This window comes from Scyliorhinus canicula, chromosome 3 (genome assembly GCF_902713615.1).
Source record: "Scyliorhinus canicula chromosome 3, sScyCan1.1, whole genome shotgun sequence".
Lineage (NCBI taxonomy): Eukaryota > Metazoa > Chordata > Chondrichthyes > Carcharhiniformes > Scyliorhinidae > Scyliorhinus > Scyliorhinus canicula.
The window spans coordinates 58,325,032-58,345,821 of record NC_052148.1 but is presented as its reverse complement, the minus strand read 5'-3'; the positions used below and the strand labels follow the sequence as shown (position 1 = coordinate 58,345,821).

General features: G+C 48.7%; 1 protein-coding gene across 1 annotated transcript in view; it reads right to left on the bottom strand.

Annotated features, from left to right (window-relative positions):
• Nucleotides 1-9,284, bottom strand: part of oacyl (O-acyltransferase like) — a 116,020-nt gene extending 106,736 nt beyond the window's left edge. The window contains exon 1 of the mRNA XM_038792951.1: nucleotides 9,222-9,284. Coding sequence (XP_038648879.1) covers nucleotides 9,222-9,284 — 63 coding nt within the window. The remainder of the gene's footprint in view (nucleotides 1-9,221) is intronic.
• Between the last annotated feature and the right edge of the window lie 11,506 nt (nucleotides 9,285-20,790).

The window sequence follows — 20,790 nt, the reverse complement described above, 5'->3', positions numbered from 1 at the left end:
ACAGCTTGTGGCTTCAATGCTGTTGAGGTGTTGATCATTGGCTGTCACCGACCACCTCCTTCTCTTATTTACCAACTGTTATAAAATGCACAGATCTCACGGGGTCAGGATATTTCACTACCCCATGAAGAATATGAGACCTCCAATAAGGGGGCAGGAGACCCTTAACAAGTTCATGTGTCCCTGTATAAATAGAGTGGGCCAGTCAGGCACTGACTAGAGAAGACCCAGTGGGGAATTACTGGAGCTGTACATAATAGTTAACTTGTTAAATAAAATAAGTTCTGTTTTTCTCTACGACTTGGTTGGACTCCTTGTGTTGCACCTTATAAACCTGGCGACGAGGATAAAGACACTGCTGAGCCACCTCCCCATATCCCTTGGATATAGGTTGAAATTTCTTTTTTCATAATTCCCCCTTTCGGACGTTTGGACGTGTTCGATTACAGACTGGAAGATCGGAATCAGTAGGAACGGAGGGTACAATACTTTTTCAGTTCCAATAATATCACAGAGAACGAACGGCAGGTAATAATTTTTTCACATGCATTTGGAGTGACACAGAGCCCAACCTACCCAGCAGCTTCAGACACTAAAATCAACCCCATTGACCACTGTCTGTACGGAGTCTGCACGTTCTCCCCGTGCCTGCATGGGTTTCATCTGGCTGCCCACAAGTCTGAATTCAAGTTTGTCACAGGTGATTTGGACATTCTGAATTCTCCCTCAGTGTAACAGGCGCCGGGATGTGGTGACTGGGGGATTTTCACAGTAACTTCATTGCAGTGTTAATGTAAGCCTACTTGTGACACTAATAAAGATTATTATTAGTAGTACGGCGGTACCAGTTTAATACTGCTGAAAAAACCCCGGGTGAATCCATCACTGAGTTTTTATCAAGGCTGCAAAACATTACTGAATTCTGTCATAAGGTGGCGCTTTACCTGAAATGCTAAGAGACCGCTTGGTTTGCAGCATAAACAATGCAGCCAAGTGAATGGACACCTGCTCAACATGGAGTTGGACACTGGCACAGCGGTCTCCATCATTGGTCAGCAGATGTTTGGCCGCATTAAGATGGGGGTTTAGACTCTGGATTTAGTGAGTATCGAGGCGAGATTGGTTACCTACACGGGGGACCAATGGATATTGCAGGTACTATCACGACCCTGGTGGTTTATGGGCACAAGTTGATGGTAAACGGGCACTGGCCCAGCTTATTGGATCCTGACCGGCTGCATCACATGGGGCTGCAATGTGTAGCACATTCTTCAGACAAGTTCCGTTGGTTTTGGCCGAGATGTTGGGTAAATACCCCAACTCGTTCCAACCTGGATTACGGAGGATAGAATATACAGTTCAACCCAGAAGGCCCGCCTGGACATTTCCAGGCACGCCCAGTTCCCTATGCCTTGCTCAAAGCGGTGGATATAGAGCTCAGTCAGTTTGACTTCTTGGGTATCATCAGTCCTGTCCATTTCACTGATTGGGCAGTGCCAGTGAAAGCCGGATGAAACGGTTTGCAGGGACTACAAGTTAACAGTGAATACGGCTTTGTGGCTGGACCGCTATTCCATGTCCCGCATTGAGGATCTCTACGTGAAGCTTGCGGGGAGAGGGGGGGAGTGGAGTTTTGTTCACAAAGCTCAACATGAGCCAGACATGTTTGCAGCTTGAGTTGGATCCTGCTTCTCACAAGTATGTCACCATCAACACACACCGGGGCCTTTACAAGTATACATGGCTGCCTTTCAGAGTGTCCTCCTCGTGCTATTTTCCAGCACGTGGTGGAGGGCAGCCTGAGAGGGTTCCCGTGTGTAGCTGTTTATTTAGATGATGTGCTGGTCACGGGTGCCTCTGAGCTGGAGCATTTGGATAACCTGGAGGCTGTGTTGAAATGGTTTTGCTGCAGCTGGTATCTCCCTATGGAGAGCCAAGTGTGTGTTTAATGCAAAGGAAGTAGTCTACCTCGGCTATCAGGGGGATTGCGAAGGTCTCCACCCCGTCACGGAGAAGGCGCGCGCCATCTCGCAAGCCTGCACTCTAACGAATGCCTCAGAGCTTCGAACTTTCCTCAGTCCCGTTAATTATTCCCTTCAAACTTGACTACCACTTTGGCTCCCTTGCACCTCCTTCTGAAAAAGGATCACGTATGAATTTGGGCCGGACTGCAGGAAGCAGCTATTCAGTGGGTAAAAGGACAGTTGTCATCTTCCAGGTTGCTCACCCATTACGATCCCACCAAGCCTTTGATCACATGCAACGCTCCCCCGATGGTATTAGGGCCATCCTGTCCCACCGAATAGAGGACGGAAGGGACATTAGCTGCAGCGGAGAAAAAGCACACGCAGATAGCGACACAAGGCCCTGTCGATGGTGTTCGCCATGAAACACTTTCACCAGTATGTCTACGGCCACCATTTCACAATCATTTTGGACTTTTCAGAGAAGATGTGCAGGTTAGGTGGATTAGCCATGCTAAATTACCCCTTAGTTTCCAAAAGGTTAGGTGGAGTTACTGGGTTATGGAGTAGAGTGAAGGGTGCTCTTTCAAAGGGCCAGTGCAGACCTGATGGGCCGAATGGCCTCCTCCTGCACTGTAAATTCTAAGATTCTATGATGCTATCAATTCTACCCATTACCTCTGCACACACCCAGATCAGGATCCTATTACTTACCACTTACAAGTATTCTTTTGACTATAGTCTGGGGACTCAAATTACGAATGCAGATGCTCTGAGCAGGTTGCCTTTATCGACAGGTCCCTTGTCGACACTTCAGTTGTCCGGCCAGCTGGTTTGTGAGGAAGAACTAGGCCATCAAGGGGTAGGAGTTAATTCTGAAAAACCCGCACAGTGGTCATCTGGGCATGTCCAAGATAATAATATTAACGCGCAGGTATGTATGATGGCCGGGCCTCGATGCGGACATCAGCCATGGATGCCATGGTCCAAATGGCCTCTGTTTTACGGGGCAATAATTTTGTGATTCTGAGATATCAATGGTGGCAGATCCGCAACAGTGCCAAGGTGCTGAGCCTTGCTTAAGCGTCAGCATGTACCCTGGGCACACATTCCTCCAGGCTCAGGGGCAGTGCATGTACTGGAGGTTTTAAGTACCCAGAGGCGGATCCTGAGGGTTCAGCTTTGCATTCTCTTGCCAGGGTGAAATACATTATTGAACCCCATCTGGCACAGGATCCAACTCCTCTGGACCACTCTGTCTGCTCACTGTCTCCAGCACCATAATCTGGGCCTGCTTCGTCTGAGATTATGGTCTTCTCCTGTCACCCTCCTGAAAGAAGACATTCCTCCTCTCTCTCTCATGCTACCTCGAGGAGGATCTCCAGCATGGCATGCATAAAGCAAGGGGCATCACAGCCCCTCGCTCCAGTCCCTGCCTTTCCTGCTCCATGTTTATGCCAGCAAGGAACAGCCGCAATAATGGCTTCCAGTGTGGGTTTTAATTGGGCCCATCTCTGCTCCTGTCCCATGGCTGCAAACCCCACCCTCCAGCCAATAAACAGTCCATCTGCGTGAAAATTCTGCCCTAATCTCTTTTTCCATGCCTTAATGTCTGTTCCCTGACTCCCAGTGAAACAGCTTGGGATGGTTTCTCCATTCCAGATATTAGTGCAAATGCATGCTGTTTTATTGTTGAACTATCCTTGGCAATATCTTTACCAAGCTAATGATTGGGCAGCCTATCAGTTTAATTAATTCTGTTCTTCCATCAATGTGCAGACCAAGTAACAAGAAGCACAGAACATATATGGCATATTAGTGAAGGCTGTACAATTCAAAATGTCCAAATGATGGATTTAAAGACACCTATTTAATCATTTGACAGAAAACACTCCTATGAAAATTCTCAAGAAGTACAGGACATTCCATGTGACAACACTTCCCAGAGATAATACACCAGTTGGTTTTCTGCTTTTAATCAGAAAGCAGTGTCTCATCACCCATAACTGTTTCAAAGACAATTACAAAGAATTATAATTGGTTTAAAATTCTTAACTTATTAGTTACCTGATTCACTAAATTGCTTTGAATATTTTTCAGTTGGAATCAAAAAATTTACAGTGCAGAATGAGGCCATGAGGCCCATCGAGTCTGCACCGGCCCTTGGAAAGAGCACCCTACCAAAGCCCACACCTCCACCCTATACTCATAACCCAGTAACCCCACCTAACCTTTTGCACACTACGGGGCAATTTATCATGGCCAATCCATCTAACCTGCACATCTTTGGACTGTGGGAGGAAACCGGAGCTCCCGGAGGAAACCCACACAGACATGGGGAGAAAGTGCAAACTCCACACAGTCACCCAAGGCTGGAATTCAGCCCGGATTCCTGAGCTGTGAGGCAGCAGTGCTAACCACTGTGCCACTGTACAAAGTTATTCAGGGGAATTGGATCGGGAAGCTACTGTGCAAGGCATTTTGAGGGGGCTGAATAAACAGCAATAAGAAATAATCACTAATTCAGCATACTTTGGAAAGCATAGCATTTGTGATTTTAGACATTTAACTACGAAGGCATAGATTAGAACTGAAACATGTTAACTGGCCAACATTATACACGGTAGCATTGTGATTAGCACAATTGCTTCACAGCTCCAGGATCCCAGGTTCGATTCCCGGCTGGGTCACTGTCTGTGCGGAGTCTGCACATTCTCCCCGTGTGTGCGTGGGTTTCCTCCGGGAGCTCCGGTTTCCTCCCACAGTCCAAAGATGTGCACGTTAGGTGGATGGGCCATGCTAAATTGCCCTTAGTTTCCAAAACGTCCCTTAGTGTCGAGTGGGGTTACTGGGTTATGGGGATAGGGTGGAGGTGTGAATCTTGGGTGGGGTGCTCTTTCCAAGAGCTGGTGGAGACTCGATGGGCCCAATGGCCTCCTTCTGCACTGTAAATTCTAAAAAAAATTCTAAGACACCTCAGCAAAGAACAAAGGAATTCCCATTGAAGGAACACTGTGGTAAATAAGGATATAATTAATATTTAGTAAGTAACTCAATAAGACAGGCACAAGTGAAATAAGAAAGAAATAAGAACTTCAGAAGCCTGCAAGACCTCCAGTGGGAAAATGTTGGGTGTAATTTTCCCACCGTGTTATGCCCTGCGCCGATGCGGCCATGCCATGTGAATCACGGGAGAGGCCTAAATTGAGATTCGTGCCAGGTGGAAAATGATGTGTTCTCTGTGTTGGATTAACATGGACTGCAACTTGATGCAGTATCACTTGCAAACAGGCCTCCAAAGCTGTAGATGGTTCAACACTGCTTTATTGAACTTGCTGAGTTGTGTACATAGTTCGTGTGAGTCGACACTCTGTCAATCTGAGCTTGCTAACCTTGGTCTGGCTTGCCCACACTTGCCCTGTGCCACGTGTAATAGTGGTTGACTGTACATTGCACCCTGACTGCTGCTACAGCTATCACCAGTACGAAGAGGCCCAGCCTTCCTGCCTCGTGTGTTTTATACTGGTAATGTGCCCTGTAGTGTCCTGCCTGGTGATTGGTTGTTCTGTATTCTGTGTGGTGATTGGTTCCTGCGTGTGTCCATCACTGCCTGTCTGTATCTCATTATGAACATGAGTCCATATTATGACCGCAACCATTTTGCAATTCCCCGGCTTGCTCCCGATGTGAATTCTGGATTGCCCCCAAAAATGACGAGAAGGTCATTAAGCCTAATTTACATTCATTTCAATCTCATTAGCAAGATTGAAGTCGAATGCAGCGGCCACCCGGGAATTATGCGACTCCCCAGCGCAAAGTCATGCGGGTGTCAGTTAGTACTTGTTTACAAAAATGTGAAGCTGGCACAATGGCTAGCGAGGGAAAGTGAGGAGGTGAGCATTGGAATGAATGTAAATTAGACTTAATGATCTTCTCACTGAAGGTGGCAGCAAGACCAACGCAGGCCAATGCTTGTGTGCAGGGGCGCCAAACAACCTGAAGACCCGGCAGCCCATCAGGCTGAGGAAGGGGCCAGAAGGGGAGGCCAGTGACATACCAGGGTGAACAGGAGTCATTGGTCCTTCCATGAGCTGACGGACAGCATGTGTCGCAGAAGACTCCATCTCAACAGGGAGACTGCGGCACCTGTGCCATGTCTTCCTGGACATGGCACCCTCTGGAGGAGGAGGACACCCACCTCTGGTGGCAGTGAAGGTCACTGCAGCACTAAACATCTGTGCCACTGGGTCATTCCAGGGCTTGAGCGCAGATCTGTGTGGCATCTAGCAGCCCACAGATGCATCTGGGAGGTGACGGATGCTCTGTATGCCTGGTCAGACTATGTCACCTTTGACCTGGGCTAGGTGCACCAAAATGCCCGTGCTGCAGGTTTTTCTGCCATCGCCAGGATGCCCAGGGCTTGGGTGCACATGTCGCCCTGTGATCACCGAGACCTCAGGAAGTACCCTATATCAACAGAAAGGGGTTCCACTCCCTGAATCTTCAGATCATGTGCGAGCACCGCCTGAACATCATGCACAAGTGTGCCCATTGCCCTGGAAGCATGCATGACAGCTACATCCTGGGGTACTGGGAGATTCCCAGTGTCTTCGCGGAACACTTCAGGATGGCATGTTGGCTCGTGGAGGACAAGGGAGACTCCTAACGTCATAGCTGATGATGCTGGTGTAGAGGCCTTCTACCAAGGCAGAGACCTGTTATAGTGAGGCCTACGCTGCCACCCGCGTTGACATTGAGTGATGCATTGGGCTTCTCAAGATGTAGTTCCAATGCCTAGACCATTCTGGCGGGGCCCTACAGCACACTCCCAAAGGTTCTCTCGCTTTGTGGTTGTCTGCTGTGCCTTCCACAACCTAGAACAGCAGCGGGGCATCGTGCTGGACAAGAAGGGACATTCAGGCTCATCTGAGGAGTAGGCAGACCAGGAGGGCTAGAGGACAAGCCCAAGGAAGAGCCAGTGGATGTAGGACAGGCGGTTCAAGGGTCCGACGTGCCAGGAAGACTTGGGAGGCCCTCATCATCTCCAGTTTCTCCTTGGACAAGTCTGTGTCCATCAGCCCAACAACCCCCTTCTCCCCGCAACACCCCCCCCCCCCCATCACTCTGACCCCTCCCTCACCACCTGTTCCCCCATGGTGCTGATGCCCTGAGCGATGGTCTTCAGTGACTGGGCCATGTTTCTGAATGTCTCTACAATGTCCACCTGTATCTGGGACATACCCCTCAATGACTAGGTCATGATGTCAAGGTCCTCAGCCATGGTTGTCACAGACTGAACCATGCCTTGGATACCACCGCCCAAGGCGCTGAAGTCATGCTCCATTGCCAACACCATTCCCTGCATGTGAAAGCTGATGGACTCCTGCAACCAGCTATGCACTCGCTAGAATGTTCTGACACCCCCTCCTGAGTGTCACGGCTGTGTCCTAGCATCTGCATCAATTCTGGGAGAATCTTCCATCGGGCAGGAGATACAAAAGTCTGAGAACACACACAACCAGCCTCAAAAGCAGCTTCTTCCCTGCTGTTACCAGACTCCTAAACGACCCTCTTATGAACTGACCTCATTAACACTAGACCCCTGTATGCTTCACCCGATGTCGGTGTTTATATAGTTACATTAGGCGCGATTCTCCGCTCCCCACGCCGGGTGGGAGAATCGCGGGAGGGCCGGGCGACTCACAACACGCCGCCCTGGCACCCCCCGCGATTCTCCCACCCCCCGCGATTCTCCCACCCCCCGCTCGGAGAATCGCCGTTTGCCGTTTTACACGGCGACCGGCGATTCTCCGGCCCGATTGGGGCGAGCGGCCTGATGTTCCCGACCACACCTGGTCGCTGCCATCGTGAACATGGCGCCAAAGGTTCGTTTGTGGCTTGTGGGGGATGGAGAGGGGAGTGAGCACCACGGCCGTGCACGGGAGGGGATTTCCCCGCGATCGGTGCCCACCAATCGTCGGGTCGGCGTCTCCAAGGGACGCACTCTTTCCCCTCCACCGCCCCGTAAGATCAAGCCGCCACGTCTTACGGGGCAGCGGAGGGGAAGACGGCAATCATGCATGTGCGGGTTGGAGCCGGCCAACCTGTGCATGCGCGGCTGACGTCACTTAGGAAACGCCGTCGCGTCATTCTCGGCGTGCCGAGATTTACGGAGCGCCGCTCCTAGCCCCGGGTGGGGGTGAAGGGTGCGAGGAGCAGCCTCCGAGGCCGTCGTGAAACTCGGCCGAGTTCACGACAGCCTTCCCGATGCCACGTGGGAGCGGAGAATCGTGCCCATTGTGTGCCTTGTGTTGCCCTGTTATGTATTTTCTTTTATTTTCTTTTCTTTTCATGCACTTAATGAACTGTTGAACTGCTCGCAGAAAAATACTTTTCACTGTACCTCGGTACATGTGACAATAAACAAAATCCAAATCCAAATCTTGTCCAGAGGCTCTGGCTGGGACTCAGCTGCGTCCTGAGGTCCAGCAAATGTCCGACTGCTGTCTCCTTTGGATGTTCCGGCCTGCATCTGATGTGCAACAGTAACTATGTGTTGCTCACCAGATAGTGCCCCCGAAACCTGTCCACAATGTCACCCACCAGTGTGTGTCTGTGCTGGTGGAAGGTGTGGGTGACAGCTGTGACACCTCGCTAGTGTTCTCCTTGGAGCTCTCCTCCGAGGTGTTCTCCTGGGTCGCAGGGTGCAGTTTGTCTCCAGATGGCCCGGCATCATCAGCTGGTGATCCTGCAAGACAATGGACATATGGGTAGTTAGAGAGAGGATAATTTTGTGGGACATCAATAACTCACTTGAGGCTGGCCATCTGGAGAAGGGGGCAGTGGACCTTCACCTCTCTGGCACAGGTCAACCTCACTGTTGGTCACTGCTCTCTACTTGGGCAACCTCACGATCTCGAGGGCCCGTTTCTCACAGGAGGTGAGGACTCACATCTCTGGGATTCTTCCCGGTGTCTTTGCCATTGCCCTCTTATTATGGACTATCTTCTCCTGCGATGACAAAGAGAGGGCATTATGAGCCGCAGGGGGTTCTACAGCTGGTGGCATGTGTGGGCACTTCAACAAGACATGAAGGGGTTGTGCTGGTGGGTGCGAGGGGGATCTGAGGAACAAGCTTGAAGATCGGATGGTGGGGGGGGGGGGGGGGTGCAAGGTGTCAGCCAATGGATTTATGGGGGTTTGGGAAATTGAGGGGTGGTAGGTGGGACTGATGCCATGAGAGAGGTGGTAACTTACCCTTGCAGTTAGTTGGTGATTGTTTGTCTTCTCTTGACATTGGACAGCAGTCCTCCTGCTCATGCTGCCCACACTTACCGCAGCTGTCGCTGCCTCTCAGGTGGCATTGCTGGCATTGCTGACTGCTGCAGGTTCTTGGACCCCCTCATGGGAACAAGGTGTCCTGCCTCTCATCCACAGCATCGAGAAGGTTGGCAAGTTTGGCATCTCCCAAGGTGAGGAGAAGGTCTCCACGCTGCCATCCTTGTTTCTTGACTGGGAGTGAGTGCTGAGGGAGTGTTTAAAAGCAGACCCCTGGTTAGCGGCAAGAAGCTGAGGCACACGTTGGGCGAATCAGATGGCGATGGAGCCAGGTGTGGCAAGATTCACTTAGGGGCTTATATTTTGGACTAAGTGCAGGTGAATACAGGCTGACTCGAGACACACCCAAAATACCACTTTCAAATTTTGGGGGAGAATTGCGCCCGTTATGTATCAGAGAATACATCCCTGCTGGTATGACGTCAGCAGAGTGTTTTGCGCAGGCTTCCAGTTCTCCATTTTAGATTGTATGAGCAACATATCCTAATTAACGTATTATCGTGTTTTCAAGGAATCCAAATGAGTGGTACCTCTATACCTTTTCCCTATGCGACACTGGAGAATATAACGGAAAATAACTGGAAAATTACAAAGCAAATCAAACCAGTGATTCGCAAGATAAATAGAAGTCCATAGCAGAGACAAGTTCAGTCAACTCTTTGCAAAAGTAAATGGAAACAATTCCTACTGCCTCACTCTTTCTGAACCTTCTATCTTCCTCTGTTTGAAATAGTAATCCAAGGTGACACAGTGCCACCTCTGGGGCGAGATTCTCCCAAAACGGGAGAAATCGTAAAGCTGCCGTAAAACCCGGGCGGGTTTTACGGCAGCGCGCCCCTTCCCGACGGGGGACCGATTCTGGTCCCCGGTCGGGGCTAGCAGCCCGACGCCGTAGGCTCCGGCAAGATGGGCTTAACGAAAATCGTTAAGCCCGCTTACCGGAGTTAGCGCCGGCTGACGCATCATATGACGTCAGCCGCGCATGCGCAGTTTGGAAGACTCCAACCCGCGCATGCGCGGGTGACGTCATCGTGTTTTTGCGCGAAACCCGCGCATGCGCGGGCCGGGTTGCCCCTCAGCCGCCCCGCGAATGGATACTGCGGGGCGGCGGAAGGACAAGTAGTGCGCGGGCATCGGGCCCGCTGCCCGCGATCGGTGCCCACCGATCGCGGGCCCATGGCACCCTTGGCACGGCCGTGGTACAGCCGTGCCAATCGGTGCCATGGTTATAAAAAGCGAGTTTGTGACGCCGTTTTTACGAACGGCAAGACCAGGTGTGTTTGCCGTTCGTGAAAACGGCGGAAAGGGCTGGGACTTCGGCCCATCTAACAGCTGAGAATCGCTGCCGGCCGTAAAAAAACGGCGGCAGCGATTCGGGTCGGGACTTCGGCGGGGGGGTGGGAGAATAGCGGGAGGGCGGCAAAAATGTCGGGAAGGCCCTCCCGCTATTCTCCCACCCGTCGTGGTGGGCGGAGAATTGCGCCCCTGGACTCAGCGCCACCCTTTTTTTTAACAACGTGCAAATGACATCTGCAACCCCTGCCAAAATCCCCTATGCTTCGGACATGTCCAGAACATGTGGACATGGTTCGCTGGTCCTCCCGCACATTTTGCACACCTGTCTTCCACCCCAAAGAATCTGCTCATCCGGGCCACTGTCATGTGATCCCGGTGAGCAACCTTAAATTGTATCGGCTGAGCCTGGCACATGTTGCAGCCGTGTTGACTCTACTCAACGCGTCCGCCCATCTCTCCTCTATCTCTCCCCCCAGTTCCTCCTCCCACCTGCGCTTCAGCTCCTCAGTCAGCGTCTCCTCTGACTCCATAAATTTGTTGTAAATGTCTGAGATGCTCTCTTGTCCTACCCACCCTCTGGAAACTACCCTGTCCTGAATCCCCCTTAGCGGTAGGAGCGGAAAAGTTGACACCTGTTTACGTAGGAAGCCCCGCACGTGCAGATACCTGAATTTGTTTCCCCTCGTCAACCCAAACTTCTCCTCCAGTGCCCTCATACTCGGAAAGCTTCCCTCTCTTAACATATCCCCCATCCTCTCAATCCCTGCTCTCCGCCATATCCGGAAACCCCCATCCATACTCCCCGGGGCAAACTGGTGATTATTACAGACTGGGGACCAGACCGATGCTCCCTCTGCTCCCACATGTCTCCTCCATTGCCCCCAGACTCTCAGGGTCACCACCAGCACGGGGCTGGTGGAGTACCATACTGGCAGGAACGGCAGAAGCGCAGTTACCAATGCCCTCAAACTGGTGCCCTTGCATGAAGCCGCCTCCATACGCTCCCATGCCGACCCCTCCCCCACCATCCACTTCCTGATCATGGCTATATTCGCCACCCAGTAATAGTTACTAAAATTTGGCAGCGCCAGCCCACCCTCTCCCTACTCCACCCAAGCATTACCTTCCTTACCCGCGGGGTCTTGCCCGCCCAAACAAAGCCAGAGATCACTTTGTTGACCTGTGAAAAAAGGACCGCGGAATAAAGATGGGGAGACATTGAAACACGAACAGGAATCTTGGGAGGACCGTAATCTTCACCGTCTGCACCCTCACAGCTAATGACAACGGGAGAGCACCCCATCTCCGAAAATCGTCCTTCACTTGGTCCACTAGTCGGGCCAGATTTAATTTATGCAGCCGGTTGCATTCCCACGCCACTTGAATGCCTAGGTACCTAAAGCTTCCCCCTACTAGTCTAAACGGCAGCTCCCCCAATCGCCTCTCCTGTCCCCTCACCTGGACCGCAAACATCTCACTTTTCCCCATATTTAGCTTATACCCCGAAAACCGGCCAAATTCCCCTAGAATCCTCATGATTTCTTCCATCCCCTCTAATGGGTCCGGTACATACAGAAGCAGGTCGTCTGCATAGAGCGAGACTCTGTGCTCCACCCCCCCCCCCCCCCCCCCCCCCCCCCGGCCCCCGGACCGGCCCCTTCCAGCCCCTTGAAGCTCTCAAGCAATTGCCAACGGCTCTATAGCCAGCGCGAACAACAGTGGGGAGAGGGGGCATCCCTGCCTCGTCCCCCGGTGCAGTCTAAAATCATCTGATGCTGTCCTATTCATCTGTACACTTGCCACAGAAGCCTGATACAGCAACCTGACCCAGTCAATAAAGCCCCGCCCAAATCCAAACCGTCCCAGTAACTCCCACAGATAATCCCATTCTACCCGATCAAAAGCCTTTTCTGCATCCATTGCAATCACTACCTCCACATCCCTACCTTCCGGGGGAATCATGATCACATTTAACAACCTTCTTATATTGGCCACCAACTGCCTACCCTTCACAAACCCCACTTGATCCTCCCCAATAACGTCCGGACACAATCCTCAATCCTGGAGGACAAAATTTTGGCCAGCAGTTTGGCGTCAACATTCAACAGGGACATCAGCCTGCAGGACCCACACAGCTCCGGGTTCTTGTCCCGCTTCAGAATCAGCAAAATCGTGGCCTGTAACATCATCGGGGGCAGCACCCCTCTTTCCCTTGCCTCATTGAACATCCTCATCAACACCGGCCCCAATATCCCAGAGAACGTTTTACAAAATTCCACTGGGGACCGTCCGGCCCCGGGGCTTTACCCGCCTGCATGGCCTTCAGGCCCTCCACTACCTCTTCCAACCCGATCGTGGCCGCCAGCCTTTCTACCAGCTCCCCGTCCACCTTTGGGAAATTCAGACACCCAAGAAGTGCCTCATCCTCTCTGGCCCCGTGGGGGTTCCAACCTATACAGCCTACTGTAGAAATCCCTAAACACCTTATTTACCCCTACTGAACCTCCAACCAGGTTCCCATCTCCGTCATTTACTTTCCCTATCTCCCTGGCTGCCTCCCTCTTTCTAAGCTGCTGTGCAAGCATTCTGCTGGCCTTCTCTCCATACTCATAGATTGCCCCCCTCGCCTTTCTCAGCTGCTCCACCGCACTCTCTGTGGTTAGCAAGCCAAACTCCGACTGTAGTCTCAGCCATTCCCTTAAAAGCCCTGCCTCTGGGGTTTCCACATACCTCTTATCGATCTGTAGTATCTCCTTAACCAGTCGGTCCGTCTCTGCCCTGTCCACCTTCTCCCTATTGGCCCGTATCGAGATCAGCTCCCCTCTGACCACCGCTGCTGAAATTTCCCCTATGTCATTGACCTGCAGATAGCTCTGAATGCATTTCCTCAGCCGCTCGTACACCCCTTCGTCAGCCAAAAGTCCCTCCAGTGCGGGCGCTGTTTACTTTCTTTACTAACCTGCAGGTCAACCCAGTGCAGAGCATGGTCTGAGATTGTGATCACCGAGTACTCCGTGTCCACCACCCCTGCCAGTAAGGTCCTGCTCAAAATGAAGAAATCGATCCGAGAGTACACTTTATGCACATGTGAGTAGAAGGGGAACTCCTTCACCCTCGGCTGCCCAGATCTCCATGGATCCATCCCCCCCCCCCCCCCCCCCCCCCCTACCGATCTGTTCCATGAGCCCTTTTAGTTCCTTTGCCATTGCTGGCACCCTGCCCGTTCTCGAGCTTGACCGGTCCAAGCCAGGGTCAATAACTTTGTTGAAGTCCCCTCCCATAACCAACCTGTGTGACTCCAGGTCTGGTATCTTCCCCAGCATCCTCTTTCTAAACTGATCATCCCAATTTGGCGCATACACATTTACTAATACCACCTACACCCCCTCCAGTTTCCCACTGACAATAATGTACCTGTTTTGTTACCTGTGTGGTAGGTAACATGTGCTATTCAATCCTTGGCTAATGAAGAGGTATTCTGAATCTCAATGAAGAAGAGTCGAACTCGTCCAGTATTAACAAAAGGTTTATTGAGTAACTATAACAATAATTGCATGAGTCCTTTACTTTAACTTTGATACTAGTGATAAGGTTAACAAGATCTAACTACGGTAACTATACATAATTCCATAATCTGAACTAGTCTGCTATTACCCTGGTCACAGTGCACCCAAGAGAGACCCAATGCAGTTGCCTTTTATACCACTGTTGGTCCGGCCCTCTAGTTATCATGTGGTGCTACTGATTACACATTAACCCCTTGTGTACATGCACATATAGAGATCACTACATCCCCCTTTTTTTGTGTTCCATATTTTCTGTATGCTGTAAAGAAAGTTGATCAAACATAATGGATGCAGTTTGCAAATGCATTATATAAAATCAATGAGTTAGTCCGTCAATTGTGAATACAATTAGTCTCTAAGGTTTTTTTCGCTTGTGTAAAATAGGTAGACAAATGGTGTTATGTACAAGTTGTGATGATCTTGATGATTATACAAAGCCAGTTAAAATTTGTGAGTCCAATCTTAATTTTGTTTTTAAATTGTGAGTCCAAACTTTACGAATTTGTTTGGTTGAGTTGCGTTCATCTTCTGTTGTTGAAGTGGAGATGTTGAAGTCGTTATTTCTTTGTGAACGTCGTCAGTGTTCTTTTGTTTAAGAGACCATCAAGTCATCATGAGGTGTTCGAATGGTCGAATCACTCTGTTGTCTGATTTAGACTTTCTTTTTTTTGTCTACACTTGTGGTAGCAATTCTGTGTTACACCATTGTCTGACCTGGACTTTTTTCTGTGCTCGCGGTATTGATTCTGTATGTCAACTTTGTCGTCTGACCTGGAATTTTTCCTGTGCTTGCGGTATTGATCTAGTGTGTCATCTGCCTTGAAAGCTGGCGTGCTTCCTTGTTCTGAAGCAGATGTGAATTTGTGAGATTCTTTGTCATGCCTTGGCATGTTTGTAGTCTTTTCATTGTTTTGCAGTGTGCTGTGGCATTGTCCTTCATGTGCAGAGTTGTACCATGTTGTACAGGTCATTGTTTCATTGTTGTTGTTTCTGTGTTTGTTGTTTTCATTGTCATTCTTGTTGTTCTCGTTCTTGTTGTTTTTGTCATGCTTGTTGTTTCTGTTTTTGTCGTTTTCACTGTTGTTCTTGTTGTTTTTCTTGTCGTGTTTGTTGTTTCTGTTTTTGTTGTTTTCACTGTTCTTGTCATTTTTCTTGTCGTGATTTTTGTTTCGGTTATGCTTCTTGTTGTCTTTGTTGTTCTTGTTGCGCTGCATGTTCTTTTTGTTGTTGCTGTTGTTGTTCTTGTTTCTGCTGTGCGTCTTGCGGTGTTTGTTGTTCTTGTTGCACTCAATGAGTGTTCCGTGTGGATGATTTGACTCATTGTCACAGTTATTGGTGTCAGTGTCTATTGTGGGATCTGTTACATTGAGCGTTTCTTCGTGAGAATTGTGAGAATGATCTGATGTTGCATTGATGTTGGTGATATCAGTCATTTGTGGTGGATTTGATTCCTCTTCTTTGCTTCCTTGGTATTCCTCTTCTAGAGTCATTTCTGGTTCACTTGAATCATCATTGATTTCTTTGTGCTCCTCTTCTGGAGTTATTTCTGGTTCATTTGAATCACCTTTGGTTTCTTGGTGCTCCTCTTCTGGAGTCAGAATCTTCACGATTTAATTTTCTTGTTGGTCTTGGTGCTCCTCTTCTGGAGTCAAAATCTTCATGATTTCATTCTCTTGTGGGTCTTGGTGCTCCTCTTCTGAAGTCAAAATCTTCACGATTTCATTTTGTTGTGGGTCGTGGTGCTCCTCTTCTGGAGTCAAAATCTTCAAGAATTCTATTGACATGGTCTCTCTGGATTCTTGGTGCTCCTCTTCTGGAGTCAAAATCCAGAATTAATTGACGTGGTCTCTCTGGACTCATGAGTAGCCGTCCTCTGATTAATGAGTGCTTCTGTGCAGATGAACTGAGATCTGTCAGTCTCGCTCTGATCCTGCACATCCCGTATGGGAATTGTGATTTCTTTGTTACTTGTCTCACATACAGTGGGTAGACATTCAGTGTCTTCTTGTTGGTTAAATGACCTGGGTAGACTTTCATAGTCTTCTTCTGGTGGCTCAAATAAGCTGGGTAGACTGTCTTCTTGTTGTTTAAATGAGCTGGGTTCTGGTGGCTCAAATAAGGTGGGTAGACTGTTATAGTCTTTTTGTTGTTCACGTGAGCTTGGTTGACTTTCATAATCTTGTTCACGCATGGCGTTCGCAATAGAGTGTTTGCTTGCTTCCATTTTTGAGTCTGTCAACGAGTTGTTTGTGGAGTCTTTTATCGCTCTCTGCGGAGTCCTTCATTGCTCTCTCTGTGGAGTCGTTCATTGCTCTCTGTGGAGTCTGTCATCACTCTCTGTGGAGTCTGTCATAGATCTCTCTGTGGAGTCGTGCAATGTTCTCGCTGTAGAGTCGATCTGTGCTCTCTTTGTGGTGTCGCCTTCTTCTTGGGTATTGTTGTCATCCAATGTATCGCCGATCTGCCATGGCATCATGGTATTGGAATCATCTACCATGAGTAGAGTCATGTTGAGCTTTGCAACCGTGTTGCTGATGCTGTGATCAGCATATCTGAATAACTCAGCCATGTCTGAGTAATATTGTGTGTATTGTTCGGTAGACAAATCATCTCTTTTTGTTTCTGAGTTGTGATCGTTCTCTTCATGTTCAATGAACAAATAATCTTCTTGGGTTTTGGATTTGTCATTGTGATCTTCACTTTGGGTGGTGCAGACTGCTTGTTCCAAGGTGTTATGAAAGTTATTTTCAACTGCTGGTGTAAGTTCGGGCATTGTTCTGTCTTTTGAGGTAAGAAAATTGGGTTTTGCAGCTTTACATTTCTTTTTGTTCATTTCTGTGCATTTCCCTTTTAAGTGGGCGTGGTCCGGGTCCTCTGACGTCATGCGTAGGAATGATTGCGCATGCACAATTCGACTTTCCTTTACTGTGTGCTCTTTTCGCAACTGCGTATGTGCAGCTTCTCGAGTGTATTTTGCCGTTTTCCTTCTCTTTGAGAAGTGCGCATGTGCGTACTGGCCAGAACGCTCTCGCTCAAGATGGCTGCCAATCAAAAAGTACTGTTGCATCGAGTGTGATCCTGCCTCCGCCTCGTAGTGAGTGTTCACGCCATTTTTACCGATTTTGTTTTCTAGATACTGATTCTGTGTTTGTAAAGACTCACAGTATTGATTTTGTGTTTGTTCATAAGCAAAAAATTTGGGAATAGCAGTTTCTAGAGTTAGATACCTATCTTGTGAAAGTTCTTCCTTCAAATTTTTGTCAGATAGTCCATAAATTAATTGATCCATTATCATAGTGTCTCTGAAATCAGCATAATCACAGCCTTGTGGTATTAACTTGAGATTTGTAATAAAATCAGTGTTGGGCCCTCCGTTTCTCTCTCATTTATGACAAGAGTTAAATCTTTCCAGTATCTCACCAGACTGACTTTTACAGCGTTCATCAAATTTTTTGAGTATTACTTCTAATTTGGTGTTGTGTTCACCTTCTAAGTAATTAAAGCAGTTATCGATTTATCTAGCTTCATCCCCTCCTATTGAGAGTAGTAGTGCTATTTTTGTTGCATCAGACACCGCTTAGCTGCGATAAATATTTGGAATATCTGTTCAAATCTTTTCCAGTCATAACTTAAATTATCAGTTGTTTCCCGCTGGCCTGGAGATCCAATGAGTCCCATAGTTAGTCACCGAGGATCCATTTGCTGCGAAGTCTTCCACAGTCAAATATCCAGTCTGAATTTTCTTCTCTTTTTGTCTAACTAAATCTAACTAGTTCTGTTAAAACCAACACGCCTGGTACCATGTTTTGTAACCGAGTGGTAGGTAACATGTGCTACTCAAACCTTGGTTAGTGATGAGGTCTTCTGAATCTCGATGAAGAAGACTGAAACTCGTCCGGTAGTAACAAAACGTTTATTGAGTAACTATAACAATAATTGCATGAGTTCTTTACTTTAGCTTTGATACGAGTGATAAGGTTAACAAGATCTAACTACGGTAACTATATGTAACTCCACTAGTCATCTGAACTAGTCTGCTATTGCCCTGGTCACAGTGCACCCAAGAGATACCCAGAGACCCAATGTGGTTGCCTTTTATACCCCTGTTGTTCCGGCCCTCTAGTGATCATGTGGTGCGACTGATTACACATTAACCCCTTGTGTACATGCACATACAGTGATCACTACAGTATCGACCTCCCACATCCGAGACTATTCTATCCGCCTCAAACACCACCCGCTTATTGATCAGGATCGCGAACCATCGAGTGTTTGAATCCAGTCCCGAGTGAAAGACCTGACTGACCCAGCCTTCCCTCAATCTAATCTGGTCAGCTCTCTAACATGTGTCTCCTGCAACATTACCACGTCTGCCTTCAGTCCCCGAAGATGCGCGAACACACTCTTGACCGGCCCATTTAAACCTCAAACATTCCAGGTGATTAGCCTAGTTGGGGGCTCATTGCCCCCCTTCCCTTCGCCGATCAGCCATCCCCATTTTTGGACCCGCCTCCAGCCCATGCCCCACGCCTCCACCGGCCCGACGCAGGCAGCCTCCGCCCCCAACCTCCTCTCTGTCCCTTGGCCCAAGTCCCTCCCTCGTCAGCAGAACATTTCCCCCCCCCCCCCAGTAACAACACTCTGTAACCCAATCCCTTTGATGAACCGAACCTATGCACCCCCCCCCCCATTGTACTTCCGTGAGCTAGCCCACCCAGCTAGCTCGGTGGCCCCCATCCCTGGTGCCGGATAGTCTCCCACCTATTGTTCCCTCCCCACCCTCCTCCCTGCTCATACAAACATACTCCAACATCAAACAATCCCCACACAATTGTCCGACAGAAAAACACCAAAATCTAAACAAGCACACCTCCATCCCCCAACAGTACAAATGAAAACTTTAACTCACTCTGCTCTGCCATTGGTCCCAAATAAGTACAGAAGGTATTACAAACAGCTTCCTCAAAACGAAAAACGAGAAACTTTTTTTAAAGAACAGAGAGACAAAAAGAAAATAAAACATGAAGGTTGCAGTACAGTTCAAAAGTTTAGTTAAGCATTTTTAACACACTGACCTTTGTGTTAACGATCTGTAGTGGGTTTTACAAAGGACGTTGCTTAAGCTGTACTTATACCTGCTTTTTCTGAACACAGCTGGTGCTTCTGCATTAAAGGCACAGGGGACCTCAAACCAATTTCAAGTGTCTTATTTTAATATGCAATAGTCTGTACACCCAGTTCAAGCGTGGGCCCTGGATTTTTCTTTTGCCTCAAGCTTCAGGGGAGGTCACATCGTTCTGACTTAAAATGTGTTCATATTTCCTGCTTACCATATGGGACACAAGCATCCACTTAACACCCAAAAAATGGTCACAGTGCTACCAAATGTACAGGTCGCACAGACTCGGCAGTCTATCATCAGTAAGTAGCCAAATACATAAAATACATGAATGTGTGATAAATGTACAATTGCTTCATAAATATATATGAATGCATTATTCTTTAACAATTCAACGAAAAAGCAGGTTCTGTACTTCATTGTAAAACGCACAGCAATGTTAATATTAATAGCAGCCATGCTGAGAGAAAGGTAAAAGCTTGAAAGCTCTGTGAATCACTCATCAAACAAAAGGTAAATATTTTCAATGGTTGTGCGAACAGCTACAAGGAGAAGTCTAATATTTGATGGAATTGAACAATCAAACTTTAATAAACACAAAGTGCCTCAAAAATCAACAAATCGGAATCATCATCAGTGCAGAAGTTTATAATCAATGCTCAATGGTGAGGGGTAGAGCTTGCTTGAAGGCCTTTTCCTTTTGAGAATAGTGAAATTATACAACATGGTGTACTCAGATTTACAAGAAACATTCAATAAGGTTCCTCATCAAAAGCTACTTCTCAAGCTGAAGGCAGTAACATACTGTTGAATCCACAGTAAGCAGGACGCATAGACGATAGGTAGAAATTAACAAACAAGGTTTAGTACGATACAAATCCAAACTCCTACACTTCCCTAAGCATCTCTTTCCCCGGCCTAGATTCAGGTTTTTGTGTGAGTTGGGGCTCTGCCTGTTAAGTGGAAGCGCCGCCCCCTTGAAGGAGCAGTTCATTTTCCAGGGAGGCCATGGGAAATCATACGGACCTGATCCCGGGACCTCCATTGTGGTTATAACACTCCTCCCCACCTAAATCTGGAGCAACATCCACGTCCATGCGTAAGTGTGCCAGGACATTTGACCCTTTTGCCCATGGATGGCATTCAGGCACAGACCAAGAGTCATATATCGGTCTGGGGAGCGGCGTCGGCGTGATGAGCGCCTGGTGAGTGGCGTTGTGGGTGCAGGTCCCTCTGGCGGTGGTAAAATGGGCATCTCGGTTTGAGAATCGGAGTTAGGTGGTTCCTCATCCATCACTTCACAATCCTCAAAAAGGACCTCTGGATACTCGACAGCCGGTGCAGCCGAGGACGGCAGTGGCAACAGAGGCAGCGGCAAAGATGGTGGTGCTGAGACATCTGAATTAACGAACGGTATGGCCGGAGTATCCGGCACATGGCTTTGGAGATGGTCCACGTGGCAATTAGACCCACGGCCCTGTGTCCATATTCGGTAGGGAACAGGTCC